Genomic DNA, 22,159 nt, shown 5'->3' on the forward strand with positions numbered 1-22,159 from the left:
GCGTAACTCAGAGGCGGTCATTCGTAAGATTTGGCTATCTTCTCACGTCAATAAATAGTGTTCACCTTTAAAAGTGTCCGCTGTATTCAGTTACGTCGAGTTTTCTACTGTAAGCAGCATCTGATTTACCATTTAGTGCACTTTTGGAACGGAGGCCGACTCCTTTGGTCAGAGGAGCCAAGCGTAGGAACTTTACTGGTTGTGTTGACAAATACGTATGAATATTCGACTAAGTTCTCTTTGTAAAGTTGGTAATATCCGTGAGATCAAGCCCTAATCCATAATCCAACATCCACCAAAATCAACTGGTCATGGAGTTTACACTTGCACACTAGAGTGAAAAACAATATTTCTCACCACTCAAGGCAAGCGACTGTGATTCCATGTGTTCCATTAATACCAATATGATCCAAGCTTTCTGTGATACAGAAGTGCGTTTTGAATTTGACGCGTCAGTCGCTCATAATATCGGGTGACCTTGACCTTAGATTAACCCCCCAAAGTTGGCTCGCGCATAACATCGCACCTCTCCTTACTTTTGTCCTGTCTGTTACGGACTTGTGTTTGGCCTTTTTGAGATGATTGTCTTTCTTTGCAATCCTCTGGTTTTTTAAGGAGCAAAATAACGGTTAGATCGTCGGAAGTTTGCCAGCATCAGTTCCCATCGATAAGGTTTGCGAGTCACCCAGTTTCGTGGGTAACGCCTCTCAGTCAGTCCCTAGGTGAACGTACTTCCAAAAATAATCTAATGGCAACCACCGAAAGCCAAAATATTTGCACTTTACTCCGTATGTGTCTGTTGTGCTTCGTGTCAGATTGTTCAATTATTTATCCGCCTGGTTACTTTTGTCCGCAGAGCTCTGGGCATAACTAAACATACAGTGCTTAACTCTCGTGGATAGTTAAATCCTCCGGCGAGTAGTGATCAGAGATCAAAGAAATCTGTGGCGCTTAATTCCCGACATTAATTTGGAAGGATTGTTGTCCTTAGTCCTAGATTACTATTGGCCACGGACTCAACTGTCGTACACCGTGAGAATGGACCAAAAGACATGACGAAGAACAACACCAAAAGGATTTAGTTATCTGGCTCTCTTTAAACATGTCATTCCCACTGCATCATGAAAAATGGACTCAAAAGTCATTCGTCGTTCTACGGGTGATTCGGCACACCTTCCCCCGTATTACTTGAATGGACTTCCAGATACTCTACGGAACCTATGTCAGACCGCTTATTGAATGTGACAACCGAGTTTTCTACTCAAGAAGCAAGAGGGACGTAACCCTCATTGAGTGTGTCCAAAGAGCTGCCATAAAGATGGTTGCTGGCCTAAAATCCGGCATTTATGAAACGCGTTTCAAGATGCCTGAAGTCTTTCCCTCAGAGTATCGTTGCCTCCAGGGAAACCTACTACTTATGCCTTGTTTGATCAAGGTTAGGCGAAGACATTTTAAGATTTTCATGCTCGCGATGCACACTTTCATTGGGCAACGTTTTTTCGTTTTAGGCAGTTGGTGTGTGGAGTAACCTTCCTCCGTTCACTGTTCACGCTGTTCACGTTACATCAAGAATCCACTTTCAAAGCGCTTATGGTTGCTTCATTATGTGAGTCCCAGCGCTGGCAAACAGACTATCCAGCACTGAGAACTTAAAGAGCAGTGCTACAACCTTTGTTGACTCGTGTCTTTCAGGTGAGCGGAAGCCACCAAAAGACGAACAAATCCGATCCGGGAAGTTTGGGCGAAGGCCTCGATTCTGTGCATCAATCCATGGATGTGTGTGCTACAAAATCCGCCGATCATGCACGTGTGGAGCTATTTCATTTGTATGACTGTGACGTTGAAGTGCCTCCTTCCATTTTGGATACCATGTTTTGGCGACATTTGTAATGATTCAGATAACGCAGTTTAAACTTTTTTGGCTTGAAATTGCAGCATGAACACCATGTGGCAAGAATAGGACATTGCTACTTTCAGCGGGTGGACATATACGTGTCATTGGAATGTCAGGATGACGGGCCATGACAACCGTGTATATTCCATAGGGCAGCATACGCTCTTATGCGCTATCCAAAAGTCTGAAAACTTGAACCACTCAGTCAGCAAGTCAAGCTTAAATGCTAATTGCCAATAGGCTCTGAATATACCTCTTTTTGGCATACGGAACAGGTAGGCTATCCGCTCAAACGGCCGACTGTGATTCGTCGAATGGGTCTATGGGGGTTGAAGGCGTTTTGAACCGCAGAATCAGACGAATGAGGGGGATGTGTATTCTTTTCTGGTGGCCGAAAATTACCATGATCGATCAATGTTGTTGGATTCAAATTTCGACAGCTCGAACAGTGTATGTTGGTAGTAAACATGGACTTGGGCTAACTGATTCATTTCGCAAATTTTTCCTCTGGCACAAACATCTGTCTGCTCATGTGCGGTAGGATTTGCAAAGAATCCTCAGAACAACCTAAGGTGACAAATTCGCTTTCCCTGGGTTTGTAAGACTCACACCCATACGTTAGCAGGCTTTTTCGTCCAGTTTCAATCATACCGCAACACCCATATACATTCTGGGTTACCGCTACTGTTGACTTAACGTGACCCCTGCGCAGTGTTTTTTTCATCTAGATGATTCTCAGGCTAGGATCTCTAATGCACACGAAATTGCGTATTCACGATGGAATGACCAAAAACGTTTTTGTCTTCAAGGGGCTACATAGATGAAGGTTTCCCACAAGGATGGTACATTGTGCCGGAAAACCGGTGACCGCTAGTACTCCAATCTGTCACATTGGTGACAGACTATGCTTAATCCAGCCGATAATTTAGCTGTGGCTACGCACATAGTATTCCATATTGCCAAATGTGGCACAGCCAAAGGATAGGATGAAACAGCTCACGCAAACTCACTATTTATCGACTTTCGAAATATATTTTTTTGTCACACAAAACATCTATTCGTGATAATCTGGTGAATTCAGCGATTTTAGTCGAATGTAAAAAAGTAGTTTCTAGCGACGGGATTGACCACAGGTTCACATCACGCTAGTAGATTGATTTACAGGTACTGGATATTCCAAACATCGACTTCGAAAGAAAAAATTCCATTTTAACCCTAAGAAATCTGCAGAAGTGAACGTTTGATACCGCCATGCATAAAGCAATGCCCATCCTTCTATGATGGAACGACATGGTGTCTACTCGGTGTTTCGTCAAAGGGAGACATTTTGTAACTGAACGTGCCCTTATGCGATTTCAAATGCAAACACGGTTATTACTCTTGGAAACGAAGTTCCGGGCCTACAAGCTGTTTGCCCAATTAGATTGACACTGTTCGGTATAACAAAATTAATTAACCATTCTATCAACAACACTAGAGTGGTCATTTAAATCGTACAGCCCTGAACTGCTGTTCACAAGCTTTCTCTGATGGAATGCGGTCAATGCTGATTACTTTTCTGGTTTACAGCAACCAAAGAGTTCGCACAATAAACAATATTGGATCCCCTGTCTCAAGAATGGCCACACATCCAAACTGACTGTTGGTTCGTTCACTAGGGTAGATAGTTCAATTGTGGTGTTTTTCTATCCAGTGCGCTGTGGCCCTAAACATGTCACCTCCATTGTTGATGAGATGTTTACGAACAAACTGTTGAGCTTAGCAAGCTACTCAAAAGGTCGCAAAAAAGTCTACGACAGCCCACGGCCGGCTTCTCCCTTTTTGAGGATCAGCAGGTAGGCGCAGTCCCCAAGTTTCCCTCAATTTCATTCGCACGAACTTGGCAAAATACACTCATTTGTGTACTCACCTGGAACCCAGCTGAATCTCTCGTTTATGATGTTCTTCAACAGAATGTGGTGCATCGGACCGCCTCACACTTCATTTGGTACGATATTCGAGATATCACACTACTCATTAGGTCGAAGTGTTCAGAAACCTTGAGTAGTGTGCAACGTCCATACATTGATGGACACAAAAATGTCAAGCGTCGCCTCACTACCATTGATCGGAAGAGCATCATCATAAACGAGAGATTGAGCTGGGATCCAGTTAGGTTACCCGTGAAAACCAGGTGGGTTTGCCAGTGAGTGTATTTTGCTAACCCGAGCAACTTATACTCTCCTTAGTTGCAAAGTGACCGTTATCTATTGGGTTGTTTTGCCCGCAACACGTGTCGAAGACGCATGGATCATACCACACCGACATAGTGATGTTGATGGCTTGGGCCAAGCGCGGAGCCAGTTGACGAGTAGGCTGGTTTGCGCAAACATTGCAGACACAGTTGCTCCATTTCGGTGACACAAAATGACAGAATTAGACGTGTAGGTACTCTCAACCGTGCGTTGGCCTCATCGTTTGACCACAGTGACTTGGGGTTGAACCAAAAAGTATGTAAGCAAACAAATTTACAAAAAAAAACGACTTCTGGAAGTGAGTGTCAGACAGAATATACCGGTGCTACAGTGACTGTTAGCTGCTGTAACAAGAATTCAGCCACCAAGTAAACCTCAGTACGGGGCGTAGTAAAAGTCGCTGTGGGCGTGTAATGAAAGTACAGACAACAAGCCTGCTACACGCACGATACTCTGGTGTCTTTCGTCAGTGAATGGGCGTTTCTGGTGTTCTGGATTCAAAGCTTCTATGCAAGAATTTTAGGCGTACATTGGATTGGTCGTTCGGTGGACCTTTTATACAGTTTGATACAACGTGGTCTAGAAATACATTGAAGCGAGATCGCAGTTACCAAGTCAGAAAATTTTGGTCACGAGTGAAATGTCACTCGCACAAATTCGAAACATCATGAAATCTTGCACGCGTCTACTAAAAATCCTTCATCAGTGGTGCTATCTATATTCAGTGCAGTTTAGCAACCCGAAAAAAGCAAAGGGGCGATAAAAGCATTGTGAAGTTGTCCCCAAATGGAAAAGACTAACAGAAGACATGGTATGCCAACTTGAACCACAGAACCTGTGAGTAGTTCGCCCCCTACCTGAATACCACGGTGCCATACTATGGATAACACACACTGGCCTAGTGGCGACGTGAAAATCCCAAGTGCGATAAATGTGCACAGGTTGTTTATGATGAGGAAATTTATGGAATAGTACAGATCTCGGAGTTTATGATGAGGAAATTTATGGAATAGTATGGAATAGATCTCGGAAAAATACAAATTAAATAGATGATCTAATCAAAGCCATGCAGCTTCTTCTTCCAATCCACTGCGTCCGCCCAGCTCATCGTTCCGCTCAGTAGTTTACTGTAACGAATGGAAAAAAGTGGGGATCACAGAAGCAAAGTGTAGTAGATTTGACGTGAGTATTCTCGATAATTTGAAAATGCATCCCGATCCCACAAAGCCCATGGGTTGTCCATGCCTTCCAAGTATCCCTAGGGAACCTCATTCTCCCTACGCATCTGGTTTAGACGCCCGCTACCACCATAGTCACTGGCCTAAACGGTCAATCCGTCAACTGGCGTATATGACTGACCATGGATGTGATAAACTGAAGTAGCTCAGACGAGGATGAGTGGAACTTCCATCTGAGAAGTCATCACTAGGGGAACCATCCAATAAATGACGAAGTGGCGCGAATTCCGTGGCACTACGTCGTGCCTACGTACGAGTTATTCGCACTGAAGGTCCGCCAACTGCTCAAACAACTAGCCTAGAGCTCACGGGTCCAACCCCCCCTTCCCGGGGCGTTTTGTGAGATGCGAACTGATTATGATTCCCAATAAGGATGAAATCGCTGCACAACGCTAGATTTCCTCAGGCACCCCAGGTTAAGAAAAGTTTCACACTCTAATTTGCACTGGCATAGTCATCTTAGCGTTCAGGGATGATAACGATGATAATGTATTCATATCCCCGCATATGTTCGCCGAGTTGAGATTTGGCACCGCGAATTCGCTTGCCTAGAATAAGCCAACTTGGCCTTTGGTGAGATAAGACAGTGTCATTATCACGCGAGACGAAATTTCAGTCAAACGACGTTGCTGCAATCACTCTCCATTCCCCTAACTTCCATCTCAAACACGAAGGGACGAGTAATTCTTTTTCCGGTTCTTGATCTCTTTAAAAATTAGCGACTAGTAAATTTCAAAAAATTTCGCAAGTCAACGTATACTGCGGCAGTAAAAGATGGGTGAAATGTAATCTTTTGGAATATTTCTAAGGCCCTTTCTAACCATGCTAATTCTTTTTTTGTAGAAGGTAAACGACTTGCGAATCGCACACGAACGAATTCAAACAAGGTTACGAACAGACAAAGTTGACTAGAGACAGAGAGAAAGGCACGTACCGGAGACAGGCAAAAGTAGCTGAGGTGCGTTCGAATTCCTTTGCTTTGGCCAGTCCCAGTTGAATGACCTGCGAACGAGGAAACGGAGGAAAACTAGAACCGGAGAACAAACGATAAACCGAACTACGGGGAATTATAAGTGACACAAGGTCAAACGAATGAGCCTTGGAAAGAGTCATACATCTAAGGCTGGGTCCGCCTAAAGTCAATTAAGCATGGATGCTAACATATTCAGCGGTAGTAATAGCCATCCTAGCAACCTCCACCGGAGATTTCGACCACGCATTTAGGAAAAGACAAGGCTGAGGTGGATTCAGGCCACATTTAGTAGGCCCACTTCGGGTGTCGCTTGCGAGTGGTGCGGTCCACCATTCATTCAAAAGATAACGGGTCAACAGTTGGTTTTGGGATTATTTGCTCATGATATACAGGTAGCGCAGTCGCAAACAGTGGCGGATTAGCGTTGCGTTACTCACGTCGATTCTTGTTCTGTGCGTCCTTCAGAATAGCGCGAACTGTGAGGCGGAGAACATTTGATATAGAAAAAGGATACGAATGAGATTACGAGACGTCTGGGTGTGGTGGGCAACCTGACTGAGTCAATGTTTGACCAGGCACTCTGCACGATGCGAATGACGTTCGTCCCGTCAGTTCCCATCGAGATCTTACGAATGATTGGTGGTCGTTGGCTTGTTCGCTGAGCTGGGCAATTTGATTGCAAACGTGTCACCACCAATCGAGATGACATCATCAGTGCGTTATTGTGGAGCGTAGTAGAGCGTAGCGGTGGGTTGGTTGTTGTTCGGAGGTGTGGACGTTTCAATATAATTGAGGTAGAGTGGCAGCAGGGTCCGTTCTATGTACACTGATGACTTTTTCCACTCTGAAGCCTTAAGAACAACTGAATAAACCTGCTTGTAAGGAAGCGAGGCATCGGCGCCAACACTGTTGTTAATGATGAACTTGTCCCCTTGCTTGTCTTGTTCCATTGGGTGTACCCGGTGCTACGGAGTGTTCAGCGGACTGCAAACGACGCTTCAATGTGAGGCCGCTGTTACTTCCTCAGTCTGGTGCGCGGACATTCAACACAGTCTGATGAAATAAGCAAAAGTCAGATGAGCCACATGAGTGTGAAAGATTTATGTTCATCGGAATGTGAAGATTTCCACTCGATTAACGTACGGTGGTGAACCTGGAAATTTCCAACAAGGAGAGGAAAAAGGACGTCTGCTTGCAGCAAGGATTGGAAAGGCACCGCGGTCAGTCTGTCTGATAGTGTTGGTGGGAGTGATACGTATATGACGTGCACGGTCGAGCTAACAAATGTTGCTGGTCGGCTTCAACTGTGAAACAACAGAACGAATAAAGCAAGGCAATCCAAATTATGGAAGCTGTTTAATTCTGTGAATAAACGACAAGACAGCTTTCCGATGCCAAAGGCAACCTTGAAACAGCACACTGAGAAGCCATGGAAATGTCGTCAATGCTCGCAAAAATCACATTCCATCGTGAACTTTATTTGCTCGGATGATCACGAGTAATCCGGCCCCAGACGTTGTTGTTAAGGGACAGTAGAAACAGGATGTCCGGTGGATAAAACCACGGAACAGGTGATCCAGTTCCACAGAAAACAGCGGACGTTACCCGTGTTATAAGCATGCACCCGTTGTCCATTGTGCCAATTCGTTTTCCCTCTTTATGTGATTGTCGCAGTAGGGTAATCCGCTCTTTCTGACCTGATCAGATTGTGTGTCCTGTCCAATGATCCACACCAGCAGAGTCATGTTTCCAGCTAACCCATGGAGCACCAATCCATGCCTGTCATGGTGTGGGAGCCACGGTTATTCCAGCCATTTCGGTGTTCTACGGATGTCCAAACAAGTGCAATTGAGGGGGAAGCTTCGAGAGGCATGGTAGCTCATGACAATGCTTCCAGATATCCTAGGGAAAAGCCTCACAGGCGCAAACTAGGAAGGGTTAGACTAGCTAGAGGCCTGGGTTTCTGTGTTTTAACTAATCTTTCCTCTTCTCCAAGACGTAATTCAGCTGCACAAACTTGTCTGAAACTATCAAACCAACAATGAATATCCTACTTCGCTTGTCCACTGGGTGAGATGAAGAAATCCAAATACGCAGTAACTTGATCGACCCTCTCATCTTGTATGTTGGGAGGCCGCGCAAGTATACGAAGTTTGGAAAAGAAAGCTTCATTGATGAGACGCTACCTACGGAAAAATCCCAAGATGCAGTGAATTTTTTCTCCAAAAATTGTTCTGTTGTACCCTTATGATCCGAAATCGACCGATTACTCTGTCCTGATTCGCTGAGAAGCACGACATTGATCCTCTCCGCGAAACAGAAACGTTTTCATGGAGGCACCAGTAAAACCACTCTACAGTTGGTTAAACAATTATGTACAGTGCGTTAGGTCACAAGTACAGAATCAATTGTTGTTCCTCGACTTGACTGACTCAGTCCATCACGCCGAAAGATCACAGGAGAAATTGAAACCTGGATGAAAGGTGGCCGTTTTGTTTGTGTTCAAGTGTTACTTTGTAAACAGAAGCTCCTTCCTGTCAGTTCTCCAGATATCGCCAGCATGTAGCCTTCATTCCAATAAAACGAATCGTGAAAACTGCCCCAGCGGAATGCCACTTACGCAGCAGTTCGTTAGGAAAAACAAATGCTATGGCCATCACGTGGAAAATTGCGAATCGCCAAGACTGCATCGCTCTTCAAGATGGTCCTTAGATAAAGGAAATGAAAAAGTGGAAGAAAATGTCATAAGTGCCGCACACTGATCGCTCCCTAGATTAACTTTGGCCTTAGCACGGAGATCAGTGATGTACAGGCAGTCAGGAAATCTACTCTAAAGTCTTTGGCTCAGTTCACCTCGTAGTTCAATAACGCCCCGTGGAAAATAGGCTTGAAGTGAAACACAAGAAATATAGATACTGGCTGGAAGTCGACTGAACCCGTAGGAACTAGTTAACTCGGGAATTTCGGATGCAGAAACTGATGGCAGGTGTTCGAATGAAAACGAAGGAGTCCTGTAAACAGAAATTCGGAAAACAAAATTCTCTGTTGATGCTAAGATAATAGAAGACAGACTGGATGTGAAAACACGCAAATCACCTCATCTGGTAGATGTGCCAACCGAGCAGCGTTGAATCCGTAGCTTTTGGGGCAGGCTCCGGGAATGAATTTATACAGGAACGTGATATTCTCTAGACCAGCTTCCGCTTCCGATTGTTCTTCCACCATGCAGGCCTTTGAAGGGAAAAAGGGCGAAATATACATATTTACTACAAAACACAGGAGGTAGCAAATACAGCAAATACACAAAGGAAACTGGGAAAGTAATTTACAAATCTTACAGGTCCGCAAAAGATCTGACATCCATACAGAAAATTCCAGTAGAATAGAGGAAGTGAAGTACTTCTAGCGCTCGGGCGTAAAGAACATTAGTGAAAGGTTTCGAAATGAAGGGTAGTATTTTTGAATGCCAGGGAATCCCAGTAAGCGAAACAAACTCTACACTTACCATATGACCTAAACCAATGCGAGCTACTTCAGACTGTTGACCGCTGAGTGCAACCTCATCGACCAGACTATGGTAATGCGTGGAGAAAAGAGTGCGAGGTCCTTGTCCTATCAGCTGATCGGCTCTTGGATTGGCTAGGTAATGTAACACAGCACTCGCCAAAGCAGCCCCGTCATGCGTTGACGTACCGCGTCCCAACTCGTCCATCAAAACAAGACTATGGAGAGTGCAATGTCGGAGAATAGCGGCGGTTTCAGCCAGTTCCACCATGAATGTGCTTTCTCCGGCTAGTAGTCGGTCACTAGCACCGAGCCGCGAAAAGACCCGATCTACGGGAGTGAGCCGGCAAAATGATGCAGGAATCCGACAACCCTAGAAAGCAAAATACGATGGACAGTTACGAGTTTGACAAAGAGTTCAGCAACGACAGAATGAAAGGTATAGATATTAGTGGAGGTGGGATCAACTCAACCATGACAACAGCAACTCGATGGTAAGTAAAAATCGAGCTGTCACTGAGATGGTAGAAGCGACAACATCGTAATCACCATCGCTCGAATGCGTTGCAGACACACATTGTTCTGCAAGTGCCAGTGTGCCTACCGATCCCATCAGTGAATGAAAATTACGAGGATGAAACCATCGTGGTAAGAGTTGTTCTTTAGGAGTATCAAAGATAAAGGTCAGAGAGAGGCGTGTATAAAAAGGAGAACAATTCATGGTTAAATGGATATGCACGGAAATAGCAAGTGTTCAGGTTAGTTTGGACAATCGATCACGTAGCAGACAGAATCGACACATGATCGAGTTCTGTTGTATAGTGGCGGGACCAACACTGTTCACCAAAATGGTACACAAGAGTGTCTGTATTGACTGAGGTGTGACTCAATCTATTAAAGTGATGACTGTAAGCTTTAATCCTTTAGTTCTGGTCCACTGAACAGGGTCTTCGGGACGCTCAACCGTGATCGTAGATGTCTCAGTGAAGTATTTTTGAAGTATCTTCAAGGCTGATGAACTTTGGTGTGCGGAAAAAAATCTGGCCCACTGGATCGGGATGGCAGCATACACCTCAGTACCTTAGACGTCTACAAGTTGCACGTTGTTCGGGGTACTCAGTGCTCCTGTCGTTCTTAAGTTGGACAATGGCCTTCAAGCGGCTAGACACGTTAACATGATGATGGTCAATGAAATCGGACGTCAAGGAGTGCCCCGTTGTCCATAAACATTTGAGCAACTTCCTAGAACAGACAGTCGATTGCACTTCGATTCTATCAGAGTTTTGAACAAAAGAACGTCATTATGACGGACGAGGTTGTGTTGCCACAGCGCAGCGAAGTAAGTGAAATGGCTTTGTCACGAATTTTCATTGGATTAGTACATCAGATAGTAGTCTAAACCCACATTTGCATGTGAGAGATGGACAGACATGAGCTAATAAGTTCCGCCGAAAAGTGATGATTTGCTCGATCGCTCGACTATTGTGTGGTATGGGGATTTTAACCAGCTGCCAAAAGCACAAACAATAAAACGAAGATTCCACATCGCCTAGTTTGAGTGGAATTGTCTTACATCATGCTACGAACCTTGAACAACTGAGGCATTTTTCTAGACGATAAAAAGAAGGACAAATGCGTGTTCCAGTCCTGACTGGCTCTCATTGCTACCACAGGAGGGGCGGTTAGTTACACGAAGTTCATTTATTAAGGATCTGCGGTTACTAGCCCGTGGTGGAAAAAGCATAAAGGCTCAAGGGACAACAACTGGACAGTGAAATAGGGATTTGCCTGCCTGTTGAACATGCGAATGTATCATTCCTTCGCAGTGCCACCAGAGAAAATCGGGACGCCAAACTCACCAGATGTGCTAGGATAACCAACAAGGCGGTTTGACGCATCAGAGTGGATTTACCACCCATATTCGGTCCAGTGACAAGTAAGGTGAGAGGGACGTTGCCAGGATCGTTTGAGTCGATGATACCAAGGCGTGTATCGTTTGGAATAAGGTCACCGCCACTGAATGTGTTGATTAAGCATGGATGAAGACCATCGACAATCTCCAGGAACGGCTAGTTAAAATGGAATGGCAGGTTGTGTAGTGTAATTTCGAATTTTCATCATACTAACAGGAAAGGGATAAAAATCTGGGCAGTACGAAGTGATTTTCGTTTATCACGACGAGGGCAAGTCGAAATAAGACAGTGATAGCCGATAACACATGGCCCTGATCAAATGAACATGCAATTAGGACCAACAAAGTGCACTGCACGCGTTAAGTTACTGCTGGTTTTAACCCATTTAAACATACCTACGACAATGAGGGCCAACCACTGGACCTCAAGCAGCGTTACTGAACATTTTGATTTTCTGAACAGACGGTACAGATTCCATACGGTATACAAAATTATACGAGCAATGAAGGTGTTTCAATAAGGGAAACTACTCACAAGGCTGCTGAAAACACTTCGACAGCCCACGACCGGTCTCGCCATTCTTGGGGCTCATCAGGTAGGCGCAGTCCCCGAGTTTCCATTAACCTTATGTTCCACTTGAACCCAAATTGCACCGTTATCGAGAAATACACTCATTTGCAAATCAGTTTGGTTTTCACGAGAGACTCAACTGAATCTCTCGATTATGATATTCTACAACTGAATGTGCTGCACACAGGCAGCCTCATGATTCAGTTCGAACGATATTCGAGATATCGCAGTATATTTGAATGTGAGGCTTTTGTGTAGGACCCGAATGTTCCCACCAGTGAGGTAGGTGCATTCGGGCAGGAATCTAGAAAAGCAATTCAGGGCACGCGGCTCGAGAACCAGTTGCTGAATCGACTTCCTCAATGAAAACAGGGAGTGTGGTGGTATACAAAAGAAGAATACTGACAAGATTTTGTTGCCTTAAAACGGGTGACGTGAACAGCACCATGATAGCTACCAACCCACCTGCTGAGAGTCGTTTTTGAGGTCGATAAACTCTGGGCGACAAGTCACGTCAGATGCGTTCGAACTGTAGTTTGCCAGTGCAAGTAGGCAGTCGAATTCAGCCAAACATCGCATTGCAGAATGCCATAGGGTGAAACTGGAAAAACAACGACAACAGTAATCACACAGATGACATAGGTGAACTTCGTGATAACAACAGTACTCCAGTAGTGAATACTGAAGTCAGGGAAGAATATCATGTTAGGAGCAGGGTGAGAGATGAGAAAACACCCCATATCGATGTCGGAGATAACTATGGATAAGTTGCATACACTTTTGACATAAACAGATCGGAGCATCAAAGGGGGGAGTTGAGTAGACTTTTTTCGCGGACCTCATCTGACGCGAGCCAGGTACACTGGGACAAATTTTAGCTAGGTAGTCGGATTCGAAAGTGAATCGTTCAGCTGTAGCACCTTTTCGGTGTCTAACTGCCGTGCCACCCGAAGGAAGCACGAGGACTGGGATACTGCCAGGTTGCCCAAGCCTAGGCAGGGGAAGTCGGGAGGCAGATGTCGGGTTCGAACCACGGACCTTCTGGTCAGTAAGTTCACACTCTAACCACTGAGCCATTCTAAAGTGGCAGTTTGCTTGTCAATGAGGCCGTCGTTTCATGCGCTGTAGAGGTTCCAAGCACGTGAATCACATTCAACGGGGGAACGTGTCGTTTATCAGCCCTGCTGTACGCTGCGATGTAGACGGTCTACCTGAGGTTCCCACGCAACGGCTGACGTGGTGGCATAAAAGTGCTTTCATGCATGCATCAATGGCACCAAAAACTAGGTCGGAGCACGATTGAAATCCTAAACCAAAATCTCTGACTCCAAAGCCTGACGACCTCAATGCAGGGGCGGTTGGCGCAAGATGACCAGAATGACCCAATTTTAAGGGACAAGCTATCACAACTGATGAAACCCTAAACCTGAGGAGCCAGGAGGCTGCTGTCGGGTTCCTATTCAAACGAATCGGAGGAACCGTGAATACTGCATAGTTAAGTCTCTAACATAGTCTAGTGGGCTGCTAAGGTACACAAAGAGCCGCATGACGATGGGGCCCTGCCTCTCAGCGATGTAGTTCTGACCAACCAATTGTCCCTCAGATTAGCACACAGAGTTACAATGCGCACATTCTTGAGCTACTGATGGCTATTCACAATTTCATTACAGGTTAGCACAAACTATTGTGCTATTTTCTGCTGCAGTTCAGAATAAATACATCGAGAATATGGGAAAATTTGTGCTTTATGACTTCTCAATTATTGCTACCAAGTTTAATAATCCCAAGTTCAATATAACTAAGGTAATAACAGATAAGAAAGCGAACAACGTACTGGTCACTGAATGATGCAAATATTGTCTGCAGGATATTGCGTAAACTAGCATCCTTGCGATCTTCCGCTGCAGTAAGACGTCCTAACAACTCTGTGGTTTCATCTGTACGATATCGCTTCACACCTTTACGTTGTGAGACCAATTGCCAATCCCTTGGAACACGCGAAACAGCACAATCGGGTACCTCCAACTGGAATCGATTGCGACCGGTACCCCAGTAGGCGAGCTAAAAATATTAGGTGAAAAAGGTAGTCTAGATGAATTGAGTAACCTTCATAGGAACAGTTCGGTTCTGTCGCACTCTGCAACTTTCATACTGGTACAGGTCTGCTCAGCGATTTGCCGAGCTAAACTGTAAAAATATGGACCGACGGCTAAGCATAAATACTTCAACCAGCGAACTCAGCTATGCAAGCAGCCTTCAGACGGGCAGAACTATTCGTTAGCAAAACTTGGCAGTCACGTGATCAACGGCGCACCCCAGACTTTGGGCTATCACGTTCAGTGCGTGCTTAGCATAAATGACATCACCAACAGTGTCTAAACTGAAGCAATGTAGGGCATAGCTTCTGATGCATGGTTTAACGGTGATAAACTGATATATATATATATATATATATATATATATATCACCAAGCACTCTGTTCTGACAAGTAATCCACACTAGAAGGATAAGGCGCAATTAATTTTTTTCACCTACAAACTATGCGCTACTCATCGTTTTCGAAGAAGTTTGGTGACAATCGGTAGATTTATTGCTGGGCAACGTTTCGCCTTAGACACAAAAGCTTCGTCAGGCCAAGTGACTAGGTTCCGAGGTTGCGCTACTCACTTGCAAATAGTAAAACATAACCTGTGGGACAAGGAACACTCCATTAGCAAGAGAACAGGATTCATCATAAAGAAAGTACGGACAGGTAGGGAGGTCACTCGTGACACTGTTCATTGGGTTAGCCGAGCTTAGGTGATAGCATAAACGTTTTGGGTACGATAAGGGTAACTGAAATAAACATACCCGAATACCAAGTAGCTTCCCACAGGCAATGAGGTAGTTCTCCAATTCCGAATTGATAGTCTGAAATGAAAAATCAGTCATTTTTTTCAAAGATCGATCTTATATTGGATGAAGTACTATTTTAAGTGAAATACGATACGGGATACGGTGGCTCCCTTTCAAGATTTCCTCCGTTCGGTAACGCTGGTAGTGTGTGGCGTTGTCCACCATCAATTGTACGGCATCGTTAATAATCGTAAGTGTATCATGAAGAAATTGATCATTTACTTAAAATCTTGACACTCTGGGAAACATCGGTCACACGAGAGAATCTTCCCTTCCCAATTTTTGGAAGCTTTGTAAGAAACCTTTAATGGGGGCGAACGTCTCGGAGAGGAGATCCAGATGCACTCTTGGGCAAGACGGTGGAGGCGAGTCAGACGATGGAAGACCAGTCTACTCAGTCAAACAGAATGAAATTGGTGTGTAAAATTCAAGAGGAAAAGAACTTCACTGTAAAAACAATAACCGCATCATATGGATGAGCAATAATTATCGTCGGCTGTAACACCCATTCGATGAGTAACCATCATGCCAGCCAAAGGAAAAACGAGGGCTGAGATACGTCTGGGTTGCTCAAGGCAGGACAAGAACAGTCTATATGTCGGCGTGGATTTCGAACCACGGACCTTCCGATCGGTAAGATCGCACGTTCCCCTCTGAGATAGACCGAGCTTTTTAAGAGATTTAAAATCAATGAACGAATCACTCTTCGAACTTCCAAATCGCGAGGACCACGCACCGAATAATGTATTCAAGTGATTTACTCACCTGTATTTCTCCGACAGCCTCGTCATAATCCTCGTCCACTCCAGGTTCAGGAGTGATTCGACCGTCTCGCTTAGCCTTTTCCGCGTCAAAGGCGTTCTAAAAATTATAAGGGTTTTAAGAGAATATTCATAATGTCTTTTAATCTATGTATGAATTGAGAAATACTACTGTGCGATTGACAGCCAAACATTTTCATAAGTGGTAGATTCACTATTAGACGACAGACGAAGAGCAACCAAAAAAACAGCTTTAAGATGGCCAATTATTCCAGCCCAGATCCAGAGTTTGTATGAAGCGCATGATAATGGAGGTGCAAACGTCGTGTTGAACAATCACCACAGGCACTTTGATGAGGGATTGTCATTCACCCCGCGTCTTCGAAGCTCGCCAAACAGACAAAACGAAAGCAACGCTGCGGAGTCCGTAACGTTGGCCCGGGTCAAGAGGATCTGATTAGGCATACTCAACGAACGAGATGACTCAGTGGTTAGAGCGCGGATTTACTGACCGGAGGGTGTGTGGTTCAAACCAGGCCTCTGCATCACGACTTCTCCTGTCTAGGCTTCGGCAACCTAGCCGTATTCCAGCCCTCGTGCTTCTTTCGGGTGGCACAATAGCTAGGCACCTAAAGTGTGTCAGAGTTGGACGATTATCTTATTATCTATTACACGACCGAACTAGACTTTCCAGTGCAGTAGTCGAGCGAAATGCCAGACAGAAGTGTTACAGCTAGTGGACACTGAGCAAATAAGCAAGTGAACGTGCTTGCAGTGGATTGTTGTGTAGTTCACCCAACGGCTCGCGTGAGAAATCAGCGTATCCCTGAAAATGCCTGTCAGGGAAGTTGCGACTAGTCGACCGAAACAACTGGAACACGCTTTTTACGCTCCGGATTGTATACAGAAATAATGAAAAACTATAGCCAGTATAGTATTTTCTTTCTTCTTTTCTTTTCTTTCATCAACTTCCGAAGGCAATTTCGGTGTTGCGCATTATTTTTTTCAAGAGACAAAAGACACAGAGGCGGAAAGGCATTTTAGTTCCGAAAACCGATTTTCCACTACCACGGGAGAATTAGTACAACGGGAATTGTCAATCACCTAGACAATCTGGTCGACGGCAGCCACAGACATCGCTAACATATTATACCATTAGGTTAGCGGGCATTATCACACCGCAACATGAGTGTTGACATTGATGCTTCAGTGCCACACAGTCACAAAGTTTATCTGATTATATTTGCATTGTAAAGTGCACGTTCAGGGACTACATGTGGTGAAGCATGACGTTGCACTTTGAAGATACAAGGCGTATGCCGATAAATGGTATGATGGTGGTTAGTCTGTTCAACAGATTGTGCTTCGCCTTTGTCTTCAAAGATGGGGGTATTGTAACCTAAAAATAAAAAAATCCTTCAGCCACCCAAAGGATGCACGAAGGCTAGGATACAGCCAGGGGGAGTCGAGAGACACAGATCGGGTTCGAACCACAGGCCTTTCGATCAGTGAATTCGCGCTCTAAGTGCTGAGCAATCTCGCGTACTCCAGTTCGAAAAGATTCTCATCAGCGAAGATTTGAACAGCAGAGCCTTGAAAACCTTTCAGCGTCTGTCTGGTTGTTAAAACAACGACGAATTTAAAAAGACAGGAGAGAGTAGACATCCTTGTCGGGCACCACTTTTTTGTGAGGGAAACTTTTGCAGACCTCACCATACACTCTCACTTGCCCAGATGTATGTGAATATAGGGACAGGATTATGTTCAAACTTCTGGGACATACCCTTTTGAGCAAGTGTGGATAACAGCACTGACCGGTCAACAGAATCGAACACACCCCTAAAGTCACGGAACACCGAAATTGTGCGTCGATTGTAGACGTGGCGTTGCTCTAACACCTGAGTGTGGTCAACACAGCCTTTACCCGATTCAAATTCTGCTTGATTCTCACGAGTCCTGTATCCTGGCCCTAAACATCTATGCAGAAGGAATCCAGCATGGAAGCACGAACTGCTTGTTATCATGCTTGCTCCAGTGTGGAAACACCAAAAGCAGACTGGCTTTTGGGTTTTGAAAACAATCTTCGAAGTATTTACGGTGGTTGCCAAAGTCGGACGCACGGAAGATGCAATTGAGTATGATGTCCGGCGAACAAAGCGGTCAGTCCTAGTGCTTGGACTCGTGGACAAACTGTTCAAATTGGGGTTGAGGTGGGGCAGAGGTAATACGTGAAGCAGTGAGAACGATCGCGAAAGCTGTAGTATGTTTCCGCTTACCCACCTTGCTGTTTGCATTAAGCATAAGGCGACACCATGCGAAAGCCGATGTCCTGTGTTTCACAATCGAGTCAACATGCGTGAAAACAGAGCTGCGGCCGTTGCACAAGTCTGTCAACTTTGACGAATATGTTTTAGTCACCGATGTGCTGTATTATTGAATATACGAGTATTCAGTCGTCTGACTGACAACCTGATGCAATAGAAATTTCAAAAGCCATCCGATGAAGGGAATGTTTCTGCAAAACTTGAAAGTGTTTCTTCGTGGGGGAACAACAAGCATAACCCATCCGCAAATGTCGCACACGGATGAAAGAAGAAACTCACCAAGAAAAAGGCGATTTTCGGCCTCAAGTCAGGAAACTGTCCACCATCAGCTTCTAGTTTCGTCAAGGCCCGTAGGAGGGGTGCACTGTGGGTGCCAAAAGAAAATTAGTGAGAACGAGGAAAAACGAGACGATAAAGGGTTCAGAATCACCAGCTCCACTGTAACCAGGATTTCAACCGAGTAGCTTTCAACTAGTCAAATAAGTGAAACCTCGCAAGAAATACGGACTGCTTATGAAGAGCGGCTTGCCCCATTATCGTATTAGGTTATGGCGAATAAACAAGAGCAATCGAACAACAGTAACCATGAATCGGTCGTCCGATCCCACCTCCACTGTTTCAGACAGCGCTCTCAGGATTGGCTGCAACCCTCAGAGGATGATTCTCGTTTGCGTCTGACAGGCTGTTGTACGACCCTCATTGCTAAATCAGATGAAAAAGTGACTAATCTGAACAAATGTATTTCCTAGCTCTGAACAAGAACACAAATGCCATTCGTTGGCATTCCAAACTCGGTGTTTACGAGCTGGTTCTCACAAAATGAAGACGCTACCAATGGTCATTAGTGAACACACAGATAAGCTGATTCATGGATGATGATCTCCCATAGAGCTTGTAATGCCGCCTGTACACATGCCACCACACACATGAGTTTTGAATGAATGGAAAGTGGCGAGTCTATGCTACCGAGATAACGGCAAGACCTGGTGTCTCACGAAATAGTATACACACACGATAAGTAGGAAAAAACACAATCAACAATAAGAAAACGCAAGGATCTAGTGGGTGTAGGCAAGCATACCAAAGAGATAACGCTCCTAGCTGGGTTATGATTTCACAAGCTACTTCGAAGCCGTGTAGGGTAGCCAAAAAGTCAACAATGTTCCTTCGTGAGTACTGTACTTCTTCGAACAGTATCGCTCGAGCATCGGGATGATTCTTTTCATTTTTCTTTGATCCAACGAGGTGGATCCTAAAACACAAGAGAAAAGCGAACACACAAGTGTATGCATTTTCGTGCAGTCGTTATTCAAGCATGGGAGCAATTAAGAGGAAATTACAACACAAAATATGAAAGGGGGAAAAAGTAGTTTCAGGATGAGGCGCATCTCTAGTCGTGCTAATATTCAAGGGAGGAGGCGTATGAATGATGAGCACAATTAACCGAGACATTAGCTTCTTGAATATGACAGAAATGTTGAACTTAATGCACTACTCACAAGGTTGTTGAAAACCTCGACAGCCCACGATCGGAGGGATGGCAAATTCGTGTGGAATCCAAGTGTGCTCAAAGTGATACGGGACAGTGTCTGCGGGAGCTCATTTGTCGAAGCACTCGTCCTGTAAGCAAGACGGTGCGTTCTGAACTCTATTCGATGATGCTTAGACCATCTTTTGATAGATGTGTACTTGGGTTTCAACATGCGCTAAAAGCCCACTTCCATGGTATTAGACTGCATGATAGGTGTCTACGGAATTTCTCTTTAATGGACTGATATGAGACCAAGTCCATGGTATAGTAATTATGGCTCATCGATAAGATGGAGCATCGCTGCACATACAGCTTTATTTTGGTGGATTTTCTGCCAAAAAGATTAACAATCGGCATAATTCGGGTGCACAGGTACCGTGCAACTTAAAGTAGCCACGAGGCCCAGGATATTTGTAAGTTGTTCAAGCATAATAATTGTTCAGCTGTGATACCCTTTCGATGCCTAGCTGTCATGCCAACCGAAAGAAGCATGAGGGCCGGAACACTGCCAGATTGCCAAAGCCTAGACAGGAGAAGTCGAGATACAGAGATCGCATTTGAACCACGGACCGTCCGGTCAGTAAATTTGCGCTCTGAGCCACTTCGCCCTAGTTCAAGCACAGACACGAGAAACGCTGCTGTAAGCCTTAGACGCTGAGCTATCTCGAACTCAACGACAACAAAAGGGATCGTTGAGTACCGTTTTGGCGTGACGTACACCTGAGGCTGTGGGCGTAACAATGGATTTGAACTTCCACTTGTGCTCTCAAACTCAGAATCGTAATATTGGCATTACACAACACAGAACAAACAACGTTTTTTAACCTCACGTTTGAAGCCCTGAATTTGAAAACTTAATTCGATGACTACGATGAAGCAGGGGGGACATATCCGAGAAAAATGGAATGGATACGAGTGGACACAAACGACGAAACATTAAGAGTCAGTTTTGAACCAGACGGAACACTAAACCTCATGCGAGTTTGGTAGTGCATTACTAAGTAGAACCCACATGAACAGAACACTTACTTTGTGAGCAGGCGCTCAAAATCGGGAAGGCGCCGAAGACTCAGCTTTATCGAATTCAGCTGGCCCCCAATATCAATCAAGTTGTCCACGGCATCTTGGCGCGCCCGAATCAATTTGGGGTTGCATGGAGGGGCAGTCAGCCACTGGCGCAGAAGTCGGCGACCTAGCGAAACAGGCCAGAACAGAATTAGCACACACCCTTAGAGGAATTGTCTAGTGCTAAATGTCCACACCTACGCATTAGTTGACCTCAGTCGAAGCGAAACAGAAAAACAGATTTGAAGTGGAATTACTGCTACCACTACTAAAATCAAACGGATCACAGAAATACAACAATTTTGGACGGTGAATCCCTCGGAAAGTAGATGGTCATGGTATGAAAGAGACGACCGGCAGAGCCAAGCTGGAGCTGGAGCTCCGTAGAGGATAACAGCATGGAGTCTATCACGGGTTTGAAAATGCAGCGGAATACTGATCAACAGTCAACACGAGACAAAAACAAATGCTAAAACGGTGAGGGGAAGAGATAATCCAAATTCCTCAAATACAGCTAACGGTGAATTGATATCTGTTGATCACTATGAGTTTAAATACCAGGCAAAAGCCAGTGAGATGGTCAGAAAAAAGAAAAACGAATCAGAATGTGGACGTCGGGACGAACATGTGAATAGGAAAGTACATAAAAGCTTGTCCTGGGTAAAAAAAATAAGGCGGTATTCGGTCAGCACATTCAAGTGACCACCATAAACTAGAGATGAAAAATAATTTGTCACTGAGCATTTCCTGCAACATATGTACAAGCCAGAGTTTCAAATATAAAGTTGATGGTTGTAGATTCGGGGACTGGGCCTACTGGATGAACCAAAAGGTGAAAGCAGCCTGGGTTTGTAATCGAGCTTATTATGGGAGGGATGAAGCCGGTCTAAGCGCAGGCCAGTAGCATGGATTGACGTCTGGACACAGACACAATCTTTCAAGGGCACGAAAAGACATTAGTCAACTCATCCACTTACACAACTACGTTTCACCAAAAATATTAGCTAGATATTAAGTGTGAAGGACTTAGCCCCTAAACGACCTTCAAAACCTGATGCAATACACGTGTTTTCGGGCGTTTGACCAGGGAGGAAAAACGCCGATATTCTTGTGTAAATCCAAGAATGACCTTACGGACTACTTATCCAGTAGGGAACCGAGTAAAACTGGTACAGACAGCTTACATCGTACGAACATAGAATAATATGCTCATTACAGGAACGAATACAGGCTAGTTTTTCCTTCAAAGCTCAAATT

At 44.7% G+C, this 22,159-nt stretch overlaps 2 protein-coding genes across 2 annotated transcripts in view; one reads left to right on the plus strand and one right to left on the minus strand.

Annotated features, from left to right (window-relative positions):
- Positions 1-5,112: 5,112 nt before the first annotated feature.
- The window catches only part of T265_11255 (hypothetical protein), a gene marked incomplete at both ends in the record, with an annotated part of 41,576 nt that continues 24,529 nt past the window's right edge, over positions 5,113-22,159 (minus strand). The window contains 12 exons of the mRNA XM_009177862.1: positions 5,113-5,255; positions 6,301-6,368; positions 9,436-9,570; positions 9,845-10,216; positions 11,703-11,912; positions 12,792-12,927; positions 14,161-14,387; positions 15,177-15,236; positions 15,987-16,082; positions 18,586-18,670; positions 19,388-19,558; positions 20,867-21,029. Of these exons, the coding sequence (XP_009176126.1) occupies positions 5,183-5,255; positions 6,301-6,368; positions 9,436-9,570; positions 9,845-10,216; positions 11,703-11,912; positions 12,792-12,927; positions 14,161-14,387; positions 15,177-15,236; positions 15,987-16,082; positions 18,586-18,670; positions 19,388-19,558; positions 20,867-21,029 (1,796 nt within the window). The remainder of the gene's footprint in view (positions 5,256-6,300; positions 6,369-9,435; positions 9,571-9,844; positions 10,217-11,702; positions 11,913-12,791; positions 12,928-14,160; positions 14,388-15,176; positions 15,237-15,986; positions 16,083-18,585; positions 18,671-19,387; positions 19,559-20,866; positions 21,030-22,159) is intronic.
- T265_11256 (hypothetical protein) overlaps positions 10,195-22,159 on the plus strand; it is a gene marked incomplete at both ends in the record, with an annotated part of 24,739 nt that continues 12,774 nt past the window's right edge. The window contains one exon of the mRNA XM_009177863.1: positions 10,195-10,337. Coding sequence (XP_009176127.1) covers positions 10,195-10,337 — 143 coding nt within the window. The remainder of the gene's footprint in view (positions 10,338-22,159) is intronic.

This window comes from Opisthorchis viverrini (genome assembly GCF_000715545.1).
Source record: "Opisthorchis viverrini unplaced genomic scaffold opera_v5_464, whole genome shotgun sequence".
NCBI lineage: Eukaryota > Metazoa > Platyhelminthes > Trematoda > Opisthorchiida > Opisthorchiidae > Opisthorchis > Opisthorchis viverrini.